Below are 19,024 nucleotides of genomic sequence, written 5' to 3'. Positions count from 1 at the left end.
GTAGACAGCATGTACATGTATACATTAACACCTGCACAGTCAAGTACAAAAGTAAAAAGAGAATATATGAAATAAAAGTGGTTGAAGCTATTTAGATTGGATACAAAATGAACACAAAAAGTGCTAAATTAAGATAATTTGCATAATATGCAAATTAGAGGGGATTATAAATCCATATAACTTCAATACAACTGTTCCCATATGGCAGTTCCCATATGGCTTGCTTGTGAAAGAAGATTTCCTAGAACCTGGGCAGGCAGTTCCTCCTTCCGTTTATTTCTTTATGTACATTTGATCTAGTCATCATTCAAAGGGCTGTAAGCATGATGTATGAGTTTCATTGTATGGCATAGTCTTGCCACCTGCCTGTGAGCCACAGGTGAAATATGACACACCACCCAGCATGCATATCACGGAACTTAAGAGAAAAAAAAATAGCAAAGGGACACACCAGCGGGCAGTCTTTTTCCAAGCTGACAGGCAGAGCAGCGGAAATATGCGGCAGCGTTTGTCTTTGTAGACACTGACATCAGTTTCTGGGAAGGTACTGCACAGTGAACAGAGGAGGAGGAGGGCAGAGGCAGCAAGGTGGAGTCAGGTGAAGGCAGAGGAGAAGAGGATAGGCCAGGTGTGCTGCATCACAAACCGTTTAAACAGAATGACAGAGGTGGCTGTTTGAGCAAGAGTTCAAACACAGGGAGAGAAAAAGGGGGAAGGGAAAGAGAGATAAGGGAGACACACACTGAAGCACAGCCTGGTGAGGGAAACTAAATCTGAGAGCCAACAAGGAAGTCAACGGATCTGTGCTGAAGCTGTTCAGTTCTCTCTGACATTGACTCAGGACCCAGTTCACAAAGGATACCAAAGTGTTGGGCTACAGTAAGTGCATTTTGTTAATTCCTTCTGTTTTAATGTATATGCATGCTTAAACATCACAGTGTTTCAGAGTCTCAGGAAATGAGTTTGCATATTAAATGAGGTCTGTGTAATAGAATCACATGGTAGATGTACTGTGTCTGGTATAATAAATCCTAATCAGAAGACAGGTTGAAATGTCTAACTTCATTTGAGATGGAATTTTGAAATTATTCTGCCCCTGAGGGTATGGACTTGAAGTTGGCTGCTACTGTTAAGATCATGCAGTTTCAGTAATAACATTATTGCTATAGTATATGTGTGTGTGTGTGTGTGTGTGTGTTGGAAATAGGGAAAGAGAAAGACCGGCACTGGGTTGTACTGGACCTGGACCTTTTCACAGGCAGCGTTTCATGTCCCCATTTCTTTCTCTTTCTGACCTCACTTCTTTCACATTCCTTCTCAGTGAGAATGTGACGGATGCAGATGTGTGGAAAAACAGCACACTGTAAAACACAAAGCAAATGCAAAGCCTTTTAGTCCTGTCTGCAACACAACCAACGCCTACATGTCAAACAATCAGACAGATTTACTAGGCCAGTCGGCTGGCTGGCAGACACGAAATGCTATCACATTGTTCCCGTCAGAACCGGCCATAGACGCTTGGAGGCCCCACACAAGAATGCTGTTGTGGCCCCAAAAGTGGTAAAAAAAATAAAATAAAAAAACTGTGGCCCAGGGATGGTTGTGGCCCTAAACGCCAGCTCTGGTTCCTGTAACATTGCATTAGTTCCACTACCCAAAAAATTTTTTTACAGGAACAAAACAGAAATAAATGTTTACAGGAGCGGTGTGATAACATAAGGGGTTCTATTTTCAGTTGTGGTTCCGCCATGTTTTAAATACACTTATTTTGCCTATGAAGTCAGGTCAATAAGGAAGAGTAAAGAAACTGTTGGCCAGTTTCTAATAATGTGTGAGGTGGAAACCAGGTTTTACCTGTTCTATGCCCTTTTATACGTGTGTTCTATTTACACATTGTGCATATTTGACAGTCATCACGCATGGGGACTTGTTGTTTTGTTGCATAGCAATGGTTTGGGCAAGCCATGCCATTGTTGTGAATTAATTATGGGCCTGTGTGTTACAATTTTTCTTTCTTTCATTTGTGCAACACCAAGTCTTAGTTTTTTTTAATTGTTTAATAAAACTTCAATAAACTTCATTATTTTTTAGTTATAGAGCATTTAAGCTATAAAGCTACAGGTTTAATGAGAAATTAAAACTGACCCATAATAAACTGTTTTATTATTCTAAGTTATTATTAGTTTCATATTTATGACAGAAGAAAATTTGAACAAATTCAGATTAATTTCTCTTATTTATGCAATTCCTTTTAACTTAATTTTTAAGAAAAAAAGGGCCAGCTCAACTCACTCCTGCAGAAGAATGTCTTGTGAGACATATCTGATTGGTACATTGTTATTCTCATCTTCCATTGCACCGGTAGACCATGGACATTTGCAGCACGCCCTGCGCAATGCGCACAGCTCTTGAAAGGGAATGAAAAGCGGTCTTTCGATTGGCTACACAAAATAATGACCTTCACTCAGTGCCGCTCAGGGTACAAAGGTAGCTTCATATACAATTTATGATTTGCCTAAGGCTGGATATGTTAATAACAGTACACCTTCAGGTCGTCACTTAGGTGCAGCTATCAGCATAATTCAGAAAAGCCTCGTCAGTTGGTGCAGTTCTCGGTTGCAATTCGATAGCCCTGTTGTTATGCCTTTCACCTGCGACAGGTTGGCGCTTACACTCAAAAACTCTATTGTAATTATGATGAGTTAGCCGAAACTGTCGAGACAGTAGGCATGACTGAATTTGCAAGAGTTTGAGCTTTCTGGGTGATGGCCCTAACTCCTCAACAAGTGTTTGAGGCCTGAGAGGTTTTGGAAATGATTAAAACAGCCTAGAAGATCTTACAGCAAGGGTCTCAAACTCCAGTCCTGGAGGGCCGCAGTCTCTGCTGATTTTTGTGATTTCCTTTTATTCAGCAGCTAATTTAGGCCTTGGAAACCAGGTATCCAGTCTCTTTTAAATTAAATTAAATTAAATTTACTTAAGATACTTAAGTGCTGGAACAAATAAAAAACCAGCAGACACAGCAGCCCTCCAGGATTTGAGAATGAGATCCCTGGTGAAAATTCCAGTTACACACAACCAGCTTCTGCTCCAGCTGGACACCATCTCAAATTGGGTGATGATCAGTTGTCTGCGCCAAGCTGGCCCAACAGCTGGACATGGTCTTGCTAGCATGGTTGCTATCTCAACCATCTTGTTGCCAGCATGACCCTGGCCAAACCAGTTCCAAACCAGCTGGAACAGCTTCACATCAGATAGAAATCAATCTGGAATCGGAGATCCCTGTCTTACAGTATAAGACCTGGCTCTGAGGAGCAATGCCATTGTCCTAGGATTTGAGCTGGAAAATGTCATGCCACAATGTAGGGAGGAGAAGCTGAGGTCTGAAGACGTACCTTGACTAACTCTAACACTACTCCTCATCATAGTTACTCCCAATCTCGAATCACTGTCTTATGTATATCACTTGCATCCTTGTATCTTGACCTTCAAGCACTTTCATGTCACACTTCATGTATTTTCGTCTTGTACTTTTGTGTTGGTCTTGTATTTCCATATTGGTGCTGTAGCTCGTTATCATATCGCTTGTAATCATGCCTCACTTCTGCTTTGACTCACCATAACTTTATTGGCTTAACCTATGCTTACTATGTGAACTAGACTTGATGTTCTTGGCTATGGATAAATGACACTTAATGAGTATCATATCTTATCAGACCTGAGTTCTGTAGTTCCAATGACCTTTGGCACGCAATTATTGAGATGAGAAGCTTGTTAAAAAGGAGGTCATGGAAAATATTCATAAAAATGTCCGGTCATATGCTTCTCTATTTTCTAGAAAAACTTGGCATTCAATCCAGCTGTAAACGTTATGTGTGGTTTAGTATGACTTGAAAATCCCAATGCCCTACTTCCTGGAGATGGTGCCAAAAACCATGCCAGCCCTTGAATAGCGATACCAGCATCATTGTGGGGCAAACACAAAGAACCAGGATTGAGAGTGGTGAGGTTTCAAGGTACAATAAAGAAATGATGATTATTATTTGCAGATATTCCTATGGTCCATAGTCTCTTGGGGAGGGCATTTGTTTAAAAAAAAAAAAAAAAAACTTGAATTGACCACGTGTTTAAAGCAAAGCGAGGCGAAACTAAACCCTGGTTGAGTTCGAGGAACAGCAGGATAAACAGAAGGCCGTCACCTGACTGGCCTTAAAATAAATGAGCGGGGGATTTTAAACAGCTCATGCACAACATTATGACATTTTCTAGAGTTGCAGCAACATCAAAAAAATATTGTTTCTTCTGTCATCATGCCCAGATTACATACTGTACATACTTTTTTCAAGCAGATGTTTTAAGCATGTACTGGAATAAAGAGCACATGCAGAAACAGTGTCGACCCATTTGGAGTGCAGCTGGGAACATGTGTTTCCTGCCTGAGATTCCATTCAGTATTATTGCAACATGGTTGAAAGTTCCTATCAGCTTTGTACTAGCTGGAAACCGCAGTGCTTTGCTGTGCTCCAGGTTTCTATGCCAAAAGAGGAAGGTGAGGTGAAAATCTGGCACACAAGTCTCAAAGTCCAACGTTAAGCTCTCCTGCACTTACGTGAGCAGATCCCAGTTTAATTATTCAGTGGAGCCACAACTTCTGTATGTTATCACCAAGAAGTGCCTGTAATGTCTGCCTCCACGTCTGTGAATCAGTGGCTGACCTGTCACAGGCTGCATCGCCTACAGGGGGCAGCAGAGAGCACTACACAATAGTGCAGCACAGGTGAGCCTTTGTTTGTCGTGAGGAACTGCAAGCTGATGGCAGTTAAGCTGAGCCAGGTGCAGTCAGAGACAAAGGCCTGTAACCTTTAAGGGGGAAGGTTTTGAAGGTTATGGGGTTGGCAGGTCACGGGGATGGCAGCATGGCGAAAGAAGAAATGACAGACCCAAGTTATATACATATATAGATATACAGATGTAGATATATATAGATATGACATACACACATATATATGATAATGACGTCCTTATGACACAAAGACTGACAGACAAAACAGATCATTGCTGCCAATAGAAGAACATTCTTTGAGCATGAGGTGTCCTCCTAGGATTTGAGGTGTGAATAGACCGTAAGGGAAGAGAAACCAAAAACAAGTTGCAGCTGACATGTGAATGTTGGAAGCAGCTGACAGTGAGCTGCCCCACCCTGGAAAGGCGCGGTTTTGCCGCGGGCCAGGCAAGGCCACTCCGAGTAGCCCGGGGGGGGCCAGCAAAGCTTTCGGGAAGGCAGGCACAGGTGCAGGCAGAGGTGCCGTCACAGCGAGAGGTGTCCTGTTTCAGAGTAGCTTTTTTTTCTTGTTTGGCGAGGGGGCGGGACACCCCCCGGGGCATCCGTGCTGATCGGGGCTCCCGCGCGACAGGATGTTCTCTGCTCTTCCGCGAGCGAGGAGACGCTGGCAGGACTGCTGCCACGGAAACACATTTGGTGGCGAGAAGCAAGGGACAGGCAGAACAAAAGGGAGAGCGAGAGAGAGAGGGAGGACAGAAAGGTGGTGACACAGACCGGCTCAGGGTGACGTTTGCTTTTTGCCTGGTCTGAATCTTGGCGGCGAGGAGTTCGCAGGACCGTTCTGAAATAAAAGGATTGTTTCGGGGAATTCCGAGGGGTTCTGTTCATTTTGGGCAGTGGCCCGCTTGTGTTCATTTGAGCCCAGCGAGCTTTCTCTCTCCGCATACCTCCGTCCTGTCCAGGCACGTTTTGGCAAAGCCAGCTGTGGGACAGAGGCACGATGAGGGTGAGTACATTTGGGGTACGCCGCAATGACCCGAAGGGTGTTGGTACAAACAAACTTTAGCCTGGATGTATGAGGTGGCAGTGTGAAGACAGACCCGCGCGTTTGCAGTCTGGGTCACAAAGTAAAGGTGAACACAGCGGAATTAGGGTGTGAAATCCACCTTAAAAACATTGTATTCTCAACCATTGACTTGCGTATGTGTCTAACCTGCGTCTAACCTGCGTATGTGCAGCTACTTTGACATTTACACCTGTCATATTTCACTTCAGCGTCACATCAGGTCATACAGTGTACACAACATTGTGTACTTATAAGAACATTGTTATTTCCTGCAATATAAGAACGTGGTGTGCCTATGATGTTCGGGTGAGATAGGAGCCAGGCAGACAGAGACACACAGAGGTGCTTGTCGGTGTGGTGGGGTATTTTGCGTGTTTGGATGGAGGATAAGGGTCGTACCTCCCACCGGACAAATTCTGGGAGATTTTAGATGGTCCACAGTCCTGCCACCACAGTTCTGAGAAAGGGGTCACATCAGGCTGCTCTGTCCAACGTAACACATGTAGGGAGCACACACAAATGAGTCTTTCATCTTTAATAATTGCTACAATGAGGGGGAAAAAAAATCTTCCAGGAGGCCAAGGGAAATTCTGGGAGTCTCCTGGCTGAACCCTAATGGGGAAGCGGGTGAAAGGGCGATGCATCTCTCAGAGCTGCGTTTCCAGTGAGTTGTGGGGTCTAGTCTGTTTCGGAACATCAGTACCTATCTTGGCCCCGCGGAGTGAGCGATGGCGAGGGAGGTCAAACGCCCCACGGGCAGAGCCAACGGCCCAACGCGACTCTCACAGCGCTCCCGTCTGTCGCTCGGCCCAACGCGACTCTCACAGCGCTCCTGTCTGTCGCTCGGCCCAACGCGACTCTCACAGCGCTCCCGTCTGTCGCTCGGCCGAACGCGCCGCAGCCCCATGGCGACAGGGACGCACGGTGCTGACAACAAAAACGAAATACGCCTGCTATTCAAGGTCGGGGTGACCCCATTCCAGCCATTCAGTGAAAAAGGGGCCTGTTCCCTACGGGGTGTGTTCCCATCTGGATCTGGTCCCAACGCGGCTCCTGCCCCAGTCTTAAGGACCGCCATTTTCCCCAGTTGTCTTTCTTGGTTTTTTTCGCTGTTTGAATTGGTTTAAAGTTTGTGATCGAATGCTAGCTTTGATACCACCTGTTTCAGTTAAATGAAGCTTTTATGTACGTGTCAACCACAAGAATTGTTTTCAGAAACTCATCATACGCATCACAGTCTGCGATATTGGCGAGGTAGCTAAAGGTGGTTTTGTCCTTAAGACGTCCCCTAGCGGTCTGTGAGTGAAACTACAATTTTATGATAAGGGTATTACTAAGATGAGTAAAATGTATTGTTCCTATGTTGATATTGATAATGGGTGCACCCATCCCTTTGATGACTGAAAGTAAGTTTGTGCACTTTATCCTGTTGATGTGGCCTTTTGAGATGCTGTGTCATGGCTATACCTTCTGACTGGTTTTGCATAGTCAGCATGTAAAAAAAAAAAACACTATTGACTCTGACACACACAAAGCTGAATTTCAGGTTCTGTAAGAGGATCTCTCTCTCTCTCTCTCTCTCACTCTCTCTCACTCTCTCTCACTCTCTCTCTCTCTCTCTCACTGTTTGATTTGGTATACAGTATTAGAAAAGAGGAGGGTGTGTCTGCTAAGCTTTATTTATGGGAAGACTAAATGAGCAACTTGAATGAGTAGGAAAAACAAAAGACTTGGGGCAAGATCAATGGAGGCAGAAAGAATTATGTGTGGGCTGAAAGCAGCGAGGCTATCAGCTTGTCACACTTCCTCCTTTCGCCTGTATGAAACTACTTAGAAGTTTTTTTTTTTACAGGAGTCCTGTGATTTTCCACTATGTGCTATATCCTTACAGCAATCATTAATACTGATATCCAAACACATCCACCAACACACACACACACACACACACACACACACACAGAGAGAGAGAGAGAGAGAGAGAGAGAGAGAGAGAAATCTGTTCCCATTTTCCTGTTTGCTTTATGGGCAGAGTCCCTGTTCTTTAGAAAAACAAAATTGATAGGTTTGTTAAAAGTAAAACAAATGCAAAACAGCCTTAATACAAAAACTTTTTTGTTTTTTTTAAACTGCCATTACAACTGGCAATTTAGGACGATCGAGATATTTCTGTGGCTTTGTGGAACATTTTTGCGCATAGTTAATTTGAACGTTAAATGAAGCATGGAAACAGACAAGGAGGTGTGGTCGTGCTTCGCTCATTTGGTTTGCAAATCCACGAAGGGCTGAATGGCTTCTGACGTCGTCATGTAAATGGTAAATGGACTGCATTTATATAGCGCTTTTATCCAAAGCGCTTTACAATTGATGCCTCTCATTAGTTAGGGGTTAGGGGTTAGGTGTCTTGCTCAAGGACACTTCGACATGCCCAGGGTGGGGTTTGAACCAGCAACCCTCCGACTGCCAGACAATCGGTCTTACCTCCTGAGCTATGTCGCCCCATCCTTTGTTTCCTCCCTTTGGATAACGTGAAGACGGGGCCCCCCCCTGTAGGTTTGGATTTGAGAAGCATAGGGAAACAGTGACTGTACCACAGATAGAATCTCCCCTTCGCCCCCGCACCCGCCCCCGGCCACCGAGAACCAGTCCCACCACCTTCTGGCCCCCCCTCCTCTCTGCTCTCTCACGCTTCGTATTACACCACAAATCCCCTCTTCATGCATATCATTCCAAAATTAATATGAATATCGCATCGTGTGCCCTTCTCCAGATCTGCTGATTTGTTGTGTGTCCTCAGAAAGTTAAATGCAGTACCTTATTTGGTTTGAATAAATGGCAGTTTTGTGTGCAGTTGTGTGTTCAGATGGGCCAATTGGGCCAAACAATTTCAGGCAACTTTCGGCCCCTTATCAGAAAATGTACACAATTTGTTCACTTGACACGAACACGGTCAGTGAACTCTGTCTCTCGCCACTTACAGCCAACGTTTTACGGTAAATGATCGCAGATAGGGCCGAACAATTTAAGCACGCGGAAGGCAATAAGGAAACAATAGCGTATTGATGCTCATTCTCTCTCATCTTGTGCAGGGCAATTGTTTAGGTGTTCAGCGCAATTCACTGCGAATGTCATACATTACATCAAGCGTCATCGATCTTTTGTTTTACAAGGTCACGCCAAAACTTAACCCTCTTTTCACAGGCGAGATCTCTTTTCATATGGCAAGCACACTACGTGAAAATTGGGCCGAGTAGGTTGAGTTAGCGCTAAAACTATAACTGCGATTTGTGCGCTAAGCAGTTAACGAGGCAAAACTGGGCCAGGTGCGCCCAGTAGTCCTCCAGCGCAGGAAGGGCAGGATTTGGGGTCCAGTCAGGGAGAGCTTTGGTTAACTTGATTTCTAATTGACTTCAGCCGCAACCATTAAGGTTTAGCCTTTCGTCCCTGTTTCCCTTCAAAAGGTGAATCGCGGATTCGCGTCAATTTTGACAGCTGATTGCTCTGGGAATTATCAACCGCCTGAACAGTCACCGAAAGTATCGCCTCCTGCATTTCTATAGATAAGCATACGAAACAGTTGAATCCAGTTAATCGAGTTTATGCGGGGGGAATCGGTCGCATGCAGTTACATGCACAACGCGTGCTATTCTTTGGGGTAGGTGGCACATGTGTAGCATTTTATTATCTTGTAATTGACAGTTTCAGTTGGCATTTAGTGTCACTTTGATTGGTTTGATGGTCTGCCTGTTTTCATCCTGAAACGCCCTTTTTCGACCAACAGACGTCAGTGCCTCACCAAATCCAACGTCACCCCACCCCCCCCCCACCACCACCACCAGTTGAAATAGGAACTTTTCCCATGCAAGTACAAAAGTTAGACGGAGAACTCACAATATTCTCGGTCAAACATGCTTTAAAAAGGGCTTGGAGCCCAGAAGGCGAAAGGTTCGAGGACCCGTTGAGGCAGCCATTATCTTGTTTCAGGATGGAGGTGCTGAGGTGTTTGTATGAAAGCCATGTTGTAGCTTGTTTCCCAGTTGTCACTCAATGACTCACATGAGAGATGCACTCAAAAGGCAGTGTTCAACGTACAACAGGTGTTCAGCGTACAGCTCGAGGTGCTCACACAATGGAGACCCCATACCCCCGCAGCATTAGGAGATGAATGAGCCTACAGCAGATTTATCTAGGTCTGCTGGTTTGCTTTTGGTTAAAGCAATGATGCTTAGTGTCTCCAGTTCCTCACATTAGGTTCCGTCCTTACCTCACATAGACGGGTGCACATTACCAGCTGTCCAAATTAAACCTGAAACTAGACACATTACAGTTTCCTTTGAGTGTCCATCTGAAGTACTGTGTATTATAATCCGTGTTCCCTTCTCCCTTTCTGTCTCTCTGTCCTTCTTGTTTTCGCTTTCAGACGGATACTCAGATTGCTGCGGAGAGCACCAGACCTCTTCGCCCAGGTGCAACACAAGGTGAGCCTCTAGAAAGTTGCCATAGGGGTATAGAACTACCCCAGGGGATCCAGCCGATTGGAGCTTTCCTAACGCCGCACGGTGAAAAGCTGGTAAAAATGGAGGAAGAGGGAACTGTAGCCGGACGTTCGGCCTTTAAGTGTTGTGCCTGACCGCCGGGACGGTTCTACCCTTGCAGTTCCGGTTCAGCCCGGCAAACGCAGAAGACCAATGGCGGCTCCGAAGACGGCGACGGAGAAGGCCGCCAAGCGGAAGAGGATTTTGATCACGGTGCTGGCGGTGCTGGTCGTACTGGCTATATTGGTGGTGGCCGGTTACTTTGGTAAGCCCCGCCCACACATTTTCCTCCTCCCTGTTCTTTCATTGGCTGAGCTCCTTTATGCATACTTAAGTTCTAGACAGGATTAATTGAAAGTCGCCATATATATATATATATATATATATATTTTTTTTTTTTCCATAAGCGCATTCTGCCATCATATTGCATATCCCTCTCCTCTCCCTGCACGAAAGCCCTTGATTACATCACAGTGCTGTTTGTATAACCCCATCTCCTCTGCCCTCCCACTCCCCCTGCCGGCCACTCAACCTTTTCCTCCACGTCTTCCTCCAGTCAAGAAACTCATTGACAGCAAGTACTTCTTCTGCGTGAGGTCGTTCAAGTTCATCCCACTGGACAAGGCGTGTGACGGGAAGGCGGACTGTTCCGGGGGAGAGGATGAGAGCACTTGCGTTTCCAGCCTGACCGCCAATACCACCTTCCCAGGTAAAGCACTGATGGGCATCCCATAACTCTTAAGTGTAGGCTAACTCCACTGGGGGGGTGGTCAATGGTTAATGTGTGATTGGTCTTGCAGTGTTGTACTAACCCTCCCCTATCTGCCTGTCATTTATTTAGTACACCTCCATCCTGGTTTAATTATCATTCACTGATGTTGTCCAGAGAGCTAAAAGCTGATTTCATGCTGCAGCTATTTTATATTGGATTGCATTTCCAAAGAATTAAAATGTACCTTTGCATTTCTGCTTGTATTAAAACCCCCGGCTTGTTCCGTGTCTATGAAGGGCCCCTAAATGAACGTACCCTTTTTTCGATTCTTCGGTCCCCCTCTCCCTCTGCAGTGCGTCTGGTGTCCAGCAGTCAGGTTCTGCAGGTGTACAGGCCCGGGTCGGGCTGGCGGACGGTGTGCGCGGAGGATTGGAGTCCCCAGCACACAGAGACCACCTGCCGACAGCTGGGCTATTCAGTGTGAGTACATAAGCTTAGCCACACTTCGTAGCCGTATCGTTGCCTTTTCCATTATCCTGCTTTTTAGCGACAGCTTATCTAGGGCGTATTCTACAGGGGATGTTTAACACATTTATACTGGTTGATACTCAACGTAGCAAGCAAGTTAAAGGTACAATATCACGGCTAGTCAAAGGTTCAATTCCCAGGTACACCGCCATTGTATCCTTGAGCAAGGCACTTGACCTGCATTGCTTCAGTATATATCCAGCTGTAAAAATGGATGCAATGCAAATGCTACATAAAAGTTGTAAGTGTCTGCTAAATGCCTGTAGTGTAATGTAATGTGACACACTGTCCCAGGTCAAAAATATTCTCACCCCTTTCACTGATGCCAAAGGAATAACTTGCTGATCCAAAGTTTTGGAAGTGTCCTCAACATTACATGACATTTATTTGGCAGACGCTTTCATCCAAAGTGACGTACAATAAGTGCATACCGATGGTCATTGGAACAACTACAAAACACAGGTCCCATTTTTTAATGAGCTTATAAAACAGGGTGGATGACGTTCTTTTGTCGTAATGTTTTGTCCGTTGAACAAAAAGTTAACTTTGAAAGGTTTTATTTGTGTTTCGTGGGTGTGTTGTGGCAGTTGGAACTCTCGGTCCACTAGGCTAGTGGAATGCTAATGTATTGCGATGAGTAAAACTACGCAGTTGGCCGCAGGATATCACAGTGTCATGTCATCCAGTCAGCCAGCTTAGTAACATGCTCTGCAACTGGTGGCTCAACATAGCGCCATTTCTGTTTTATAAAACGCTTGCTGCCTTTTTTCCGAGCTCAGACGCAGTCCCGCTTGTTATAGGCCTGTGGGAGCGCTGTTATATTTGGGCTTGACGTCCCTCAGTGGGACCACAGGCTGACACGTGAAAGGTCGAATAAACTGGTGAAAATTAAAATAGGCCTGAAGGAATTTCATAATGCGAATATTCAGAATCGAATTCATTCGACAAACCATGTTGAAAAGGTTTATTTGGGGGGGGGGGGGGGGTGAGGCGGCTTGCTTCTAGAGCGAATCTATGGGCAGACCATTGATGTACAATCACCAGGCCATCACTATCAAATAGAAATGGGCAATAGTTCGGTAGGATGCGTATGCAGGAGGTGGATACGTGGCCGTCTGACATTTCTGAATGCTTTGGTCATTTACATTTTTTGTCGCACTGGAAATGCTGGTCTCCTGCACTGTAATGAATGCTCATTGTATGCCTCTCAAGAGTGCTTTCATGAAGGACGTTTCATGGGACTAAAAGCTACCTTCTTCCTTCCTTTCCCAGAAACCCTGGAATGTCCAAAGTTGAAGTCGGCACCTTGCCCACCGATTTCAGGGCGTCGTTCTGCGGGGTCAGGTCTGACCCGGGCGCGGCCTCCACCATTGAGCAGGCCGTCTTTGACCGGTGAGTTTAAACTCCGGCTCCAGACTGCCTGGCCCCCCGCGAACGCTGACCGAAAGACCGGACGGGGTTTAGGGTTCAGAACACAACCGGATCGCATCGAAACCGAAAATCCTCACTTCCTCTGGCGGTTCGAGAGCCGGCTGTGCCTCACCCTGGATCTGGCATCTACTATTACAACTTAACAGAAACGTAAAATGTGGATATGGAGAATGTGCCAGTCACACAGTGGCCTAACCATAAGGGTTGAGCCCTTGAAAAGGCCATTGCCATTTCCTCCTGCGTGTACCTCGAGAGTGCAGCTGCCGAATTGCTTTACAGTGTTGAGTCCCTGTCTACATCCCCAACTCTCCCTTCATTGTCGGCTCCATTGCATTACGTTTTACATGGCATTTGTTTGCCGAAAGCTCTTATCCACGTAAGAGCACGTAAGTACACTCATCTGATTAACATGAGCAATAATGACAGACCTGGCTAACAACATTCCCAGACTAGCGAGTACAGACGCAACACATCGCTAAAGCTCTGAATGTAAGTTTTTAGCCTGGAATAACATAAGATACAGGGTGTGGTGAAACTGTTTTTAAATAGCAGGAAATGAGGCCAGCAGTCGCTGGGTAATCTGTTTTGTCTCTGTACACCAACCCTAAAAGAATTTAAGGAAGCTGGCTCATTCCCTTTGAATGAGTTCCCAATCTGTTTTGGAATCCTTTTAACACAATAAGCTGAGCAGGGTGGACAAGTATGGCACTCAATTATGACCAGATCAAAAAATGCGATTGCTCAGAGTTTTGGATGGGCGCTCTTTTGTGTGTGGATGCATTTCGTGGGCGTGAGTGGTTTCTAGGGTCCTGCTGGGGTTCTGCTGTTATGTTTGACAGTACTGAATCCTAAACTGTGAGAACTAACGTGTGTGTGTAATGGAAGACAGTGCCATTCTTCCTTCTGAATGGGTTACATTCATTTAACAGACTCTTATCCAGAGCACCTTGCAACCAGAGCAACTTATAATGTGATGTTACATTAACACTTGTGCAATTTATCGAGCCAAAAGATGCAAGTGTGAATGTAGCATCATATTGTAAGTAGTAACTTCTGTCGTGTGCCTGTCCACACATGCATGCTTACTGGGATAGAGAATGCTACCAGTTCGAATGAGAGACATAATTCACAACCATATTTTTAATACTGTGTTCGTTTGCCTCCATCAACCATCAACCAGTAGCACAGAGAGTTCAGATGATGAATAAACATGTATAGTCTGTCTTTCCTGCATATTTTTAATCCGGGCTCTCGGTTGATCGTATCATATGGACCAAAAAGAAAAAAGTGGTTTCATACGGACCAAAAAAAAAAGAAGTGGTTTGGAACGGTTAGTGGCTTGACCCTTTCTCTCTCTCTCTCTCCCTGTTTTAGCCAGTCATGCTCTTCAGGCGCCGCGGTCTCCCTCACCTGCTCAAGTAAGCACTTTCTTCCCGCCTCCCCCGCATTCCTCCCCCTCCCCCCCTCCGCAGACTCTGCTCCTCCTCTCAGCCCTCCTCTGTCAGGCTCTTTGTGGAGTGACTGCTCCAGGAGGCTGAGCTGCTGAGCAGGTTCTATGGGATTCCACGGCAACGGCATCAAAGCGTGTTAGGGGTCAGGAGAGGGAATGTTGCCTAAATGCGAGCGTACACAAGCGCAGGGACGTGTATGCACACATACGCGGCCACACAAACACACACGCAAACACACACACACGCACACACAAACAAACAGGAGCACACAAAAAAACACACTTTCACTTGCACACACAAACACTCACACACACACACACACATAAACAGGAGCACACAAAACACATTTTTACATACACACACACACACACACACGCATATATATACATACACACACACAGGAGCATGCATACATTGCCAAATGATATTGGCACAGCTAAAAATACATGACCGGGCCTGCCTTCAGAAACTGAATCTGATGCAGCAGCTGATAAGCAGCACATATATGCTGTAGTATATATTCTACACTGCTGCATACAGCTACCTGAATGAATGCAATGAATGAATACATTAATTAATCCTGCTACACGCTACATTTCCAGCGTGTGTAGCCACACCCCTCAACATTACACAGGCAGTTTTGTTTTTAGTGTCATAGCACACTGTATTGAGAGAAACAGAAAACCAGGGTGTTGTAATGTGGCAATATTATAATATATTATATATTGAATTACATAATAAAATGAATGCTATGTATATATTGATCAGCTCTAGTGTAGCAGTATGTATTATGGGCGGAGTTTGACTGCATGTCCGGTATGTGCTGGGGTTACAGACTGCGGGGACCAGGCGGCCGAGGACCGGATCGTGGGCGGGACGGGGACCACCATCGAGGAGTGGCCGTGGCAGGTCAGCCTGCAGCAGAACGGCCAGCACACCTGCGGGGGGTCCCTGGTGACCCCGCGCTGGGTCGTCACGGCAGCGCACTGCTTCTCCGGGTCAGTACCGTCGCCCCCCGCTCCTCTGTTCATCTTACTTTACCCGTCCCCCCTCCCCCAATGTGTGTGTGCGTTCCTACATTATCCTCCTGAGACCCGCCAAGTCATTTTTTTTGTCCCCTGTAGGGGACATGAGTCTCAGGTCTTAATCTTTAGAACCTTATATTCTACTATGCTGATACCTACACTACAAGGGACATTCAATAAAACTGAAATTATATTTTGGACAATATTTTCACTGCAACATGTATTTGTCCAACACATTTCAATGAAAAATATTAAACTTTATTTTGTCAGGTCTCAGGAAGATGACCGGCATTACAATTGGCATCATTACAATTCCAAGCGCTGCATTTTAAAAATTGCAAGCGTTATAATTGCAATGACACATTGTTAAAAATCTAAATGAGTGTTTCTCCCCCCGCCCCCCCCCCGCTCACCCCTGCAGAAGTAAGAAGGAGGTGAGCCGGTGGCAGGTGATGACAGGGCGCACAAATATGGGGTCCTTAGGGGGCTCGTCAGTGGACAAAATCATCCTGAACGGGGAGTATTCTGCCCAGCGCAACGACTATGACATCGCCATGATGCGGCTCAGCAAGCCTATCACCGTTGGACGTAAGTCTCCCACCTGCCAACGCCTCCCCATGTTTTACAAGTGCCACGGGTGCTTTAATGACCTCAGTGAGTCGGTTTGCTGTTGCACCTGACCTCTAGTGGTTGCTGTAATGTATGACAACTATCAGTGTAACTGCAAAACCAGCATTTTATGATGCAGCATACCCTGGCCAGTATCGTAATGCGTAACATGTTTGTTTGTTGAAACTGCCTAGAAACAGATCCTATATTTGGGGCCAATTCTGCAGAACTGCTACACTGTTTATAGGGACATTATCCCTTTATTCCTGGTATATATGGGTTAGTGGAGCTGATTTGAAAATTCTGATGTGTAGAAATAATTTCCAACAGGGTAGTTAACTTAGGTGGTTCTTAAACTCTTTTTTTTGTGTGTGTTTTGGGGCCAACAGTGTGTATGTATATCTTACAAATATGAGTGATGCTATATTGTCCAGTGCTGGAATAACAGCTGAATGATGATGGGAATGTTCCCCCAGATACGCAACGGCCCGTGTGTCTGCCCCCCTACGGCATAAATTTGAAGGGGGGGACACCCCTGGTGGTGACGGGATGGGGCTACACGGAGGAGAGAGGTAAGACTCCTCCCCCTCCTGGAAACGCCTCCATCTCTCCCCTTCACAGAGCAGGGATGGAGCACATCTACGACCGCCATTCTGGCTCATCAGTAATCTAGACCTGTTATATATGGTAGTCTCATTTGTGCCCCAGTTTTGGTGGCCCTGGTGGGCTTGTTTCTTATTATAATTTTGAAAGTTCAAAGGTAGACTTGTATTGTTTGTCCTGGGGAAGCTGCACTGAAAGTTTTTTTTTTTCCCCCATGGATTCTGTATTTAGGTTCTGTGTCTAGGGTTTGTATCTAGAGTGATAGACTCACAGGACAATGACAATGAAGAATACACAGTATATCTCTATCTCTGTCCGTTGTTCTCTACATTTGCAATTTGAAGCAGGTGATTTTACATAGATATCTAGAGTCAAATGCATTTATGGTTAAATGAGGAAATGTAGTGCAAGGTATAGAGAAATTGTGAATTCTACCTTCAGGTGCACAACTGTAGTGCCTTATACACTACTATAGTAAATTAGTGTTTCACTGCGTCTTCTGCATGCAACCCCCCCCCCCCCAGGTAGTGTGTCCTCGGTGCTGCAGAAGGCCTCAGTGGCCCTGATAGACAGATCCGTGTGCTCCAGTCGCGAGGTCTACGGCCCGGCCATCACTCCCAGAATGCTGTGCGCTGGGTTCCTCGACGGCAAAGTGGACGCCTGCCAGGTACGGACATTTTCGCTCGCGCAAACGTTCAGCTGTTCCGAGTGCACCCGCAAGCACGCGCTAATCGCTTTGTTTACAAATCAGGGGTGCTTGAATCATTGCAATGTAAATCCAACCAGACCAAATAGAAGATATACAATTAACTGACCTCTGGTGTGGACTTTAGCAAACAAGCTAGGTTTAGAAACAGCCTTGGACTCAGAAAAGGGGTGAAGAAGGGGGTAGGCAACGCTATTCACAGAGTGCCAGTGACGTTTCTGGTTTTTGTTCCAGCTAAGCTCAACGTTATGAATGTTATAGTTTATTAAGAGGCTGAGCCAGAATATTCACAATCCGAGTGAGAACGCTAAGGACAAGCCCAGGAACACCTCCAGCACTTCAGAACCAGGGCTGGCTAACCCGGGGTTTATTCTCCAGTGTGAAGCTGGGCTTAAAAGCAAATGGTTGGTCTCCCTGTGTGTTTTAGGGGGACAGCGGGGGACCTCTGGTGTACCTGTCTGATAAGTGGCAGTTGGTGGGCGTGGTGAGCTGGGGAGTGGGCTGTGCCCGTAAGGACAGGCCTGGGGTCTACACCAACGTCGACGAGATGCTCAACTGGGTCTACACGGTCATGGAGGTTAGTACTCACATAGGGCGGTGTGCAGACCTAGTCTTTACCCATGTGACTGCAGACCAGCCCCTGGGGCAGCTGCACACCTGCAGTACTTTACATGCAAAATCTGTAAATGCGCACCTGCAGATGCCCGAGAATTATCGCCAAATCGCGCTGCTAACCAGAATGTATGATCACCGTTTGTGCTGAACATTAGCGAAAGTAGATGTTTCGTTTTGAAATTGTCAACGATCTTCAGGAACTTAAAAAACGGGTGCAGTGTTTATTTGAATAAATAAGGGTGAATTGTTTGACATGTACTGTCTGCTGCAAAGGGATGCTGACTCTGAGCCTGCGTTTCTGACGTTTTCTTTTTCAGAAAAACCGATGAGTGCTTCCAGGACCAAAGAAGGGAGGGGCCGGAGTGGGCCTTATGCACTGAGGAGACTTCCTATTACTTATTTGCCAAAGATGTTAACATTTCTCACACATGCAAGGAATGGCAGGAACATTGCACGCACGCACACACACACACACACACACACACACACTCACATGCACACACACGCACCCACCCACTTACCCATGCACGGATAAACACACACACACACACAGATAATACCCACCGTTCAGGATCACACTCTAGCCTCCATTTCATATTTCAGGTTCTTTCTGTGAATGATCCTCCACGAGAGCTGTACAGATGCTACATTAGTAACTACATGCCACCTTCATTAGCATTGAATAGATGCTAATGAATATAGTAATCTACGTTTGAATCCAGTTCTGTGGTTGATATAAATGCTTTTGTCGATAACCTGCATATATGCCTGTGGTGTGTAATTTGGGTTATCGTGGAAATGTCGCTTGCTGCATCAGTGGTGACATAACACACCATATGCCTATTTGCAGGTACTGACATAATGCATAATGAAATGGTTCAGAATGTAGTGCTTACACATATGAAGCTGGTATGTACAGCTTGAGGAGTAGTTATACAGCTCCTATGGATGATCATTAATATT

The 19,024-nt window shown here is 45.6% G+C and overlaps 1 protein-coding gene across 2 annotated transcripts; it reads left to right on the top strand.

The window, feature by feature from the left end:
• The first annotated feature begins 501 nt into the window (after positions 1–501).
• Positions 502–19,023, top strand: tmprss4a (transmembrane serine protease 4a). 2 transcript variants are annotated; one of them, XM_064303773.1, is made up of 13 exons: positions 502–879; positions 10,267–10,324; positions 10,503–10,646; positions 10,938–11,090; positions 11,447–11,573; positions 12,894–13,013; positions 14,427–14,470; positions 15,339–15,501; positions 15,950–16,116; positions 16,614–16,709; positions 17,265–17,407; positions 17,874–18,023; positions 18,379–19,023. In XM_064303773.1, the coding sequence occupies exons 3-13, from the start codon at positions 10,535–10,537 to the stop codon at positions 18,388–18,390; spliced, it is 1,287 nt and encodes a 428-aa protein (XP_064159843.1). In that variant the 5' UTR covers positions 502–879; positions 10,267–10,324; positions 10,503–10,534; the 3' UTR covers positions 18,391–19,023. The 2 variants fall into 2 exon arrangements, with proteins under 2 accessions (XP_064159843.1, XP_064159842.1); XM_064303772.1 differs by lacking the exon at positions 502–879 and adding an exon at positions 5,241–5,789.
• The last annotated feature ends 1 nt before the right edge of the window (position 19,024 follows it).

This window comes from Anguilla rostrata, chromosome 12, assembly GCF_018555375.3.
Source record: "Anguilla rostrata isolate EN2019 chromosome 12, ASM1855537v3, whole genome shotgun sequence".
Taxonomy (NCBI): domain Eukaryota; kingdom Metazoa; phylum Chordata; class Actinopteri; order Anguilliformes; family Anguillidae; genus Anguilla; species Anguilla rostrata.
This window is presented reverse-complemented; position numbering and strand designations above follow the sequence as displayed.

Excerpts from the sequence above, each read along its gene's own strand:
- tmprss4a (XM_064303772.1), top strand. Across the intron at positions 13,014-14,426 it reads GAGCAGGCCGTCTTTGACCG|CCAGTCATGCTCTTCAGGCG; the intron begins GTGAGTTTAAAC and ends TCCCTGTTTTAG. Across the intron at positions 17,408-17,873 it reads GCAAAGTGGACGCCTGCCAG|GGGGACAGCGGGGGACCTCT; the intron begins GTACGGACATTT and ends TGTGTGTTTTAG.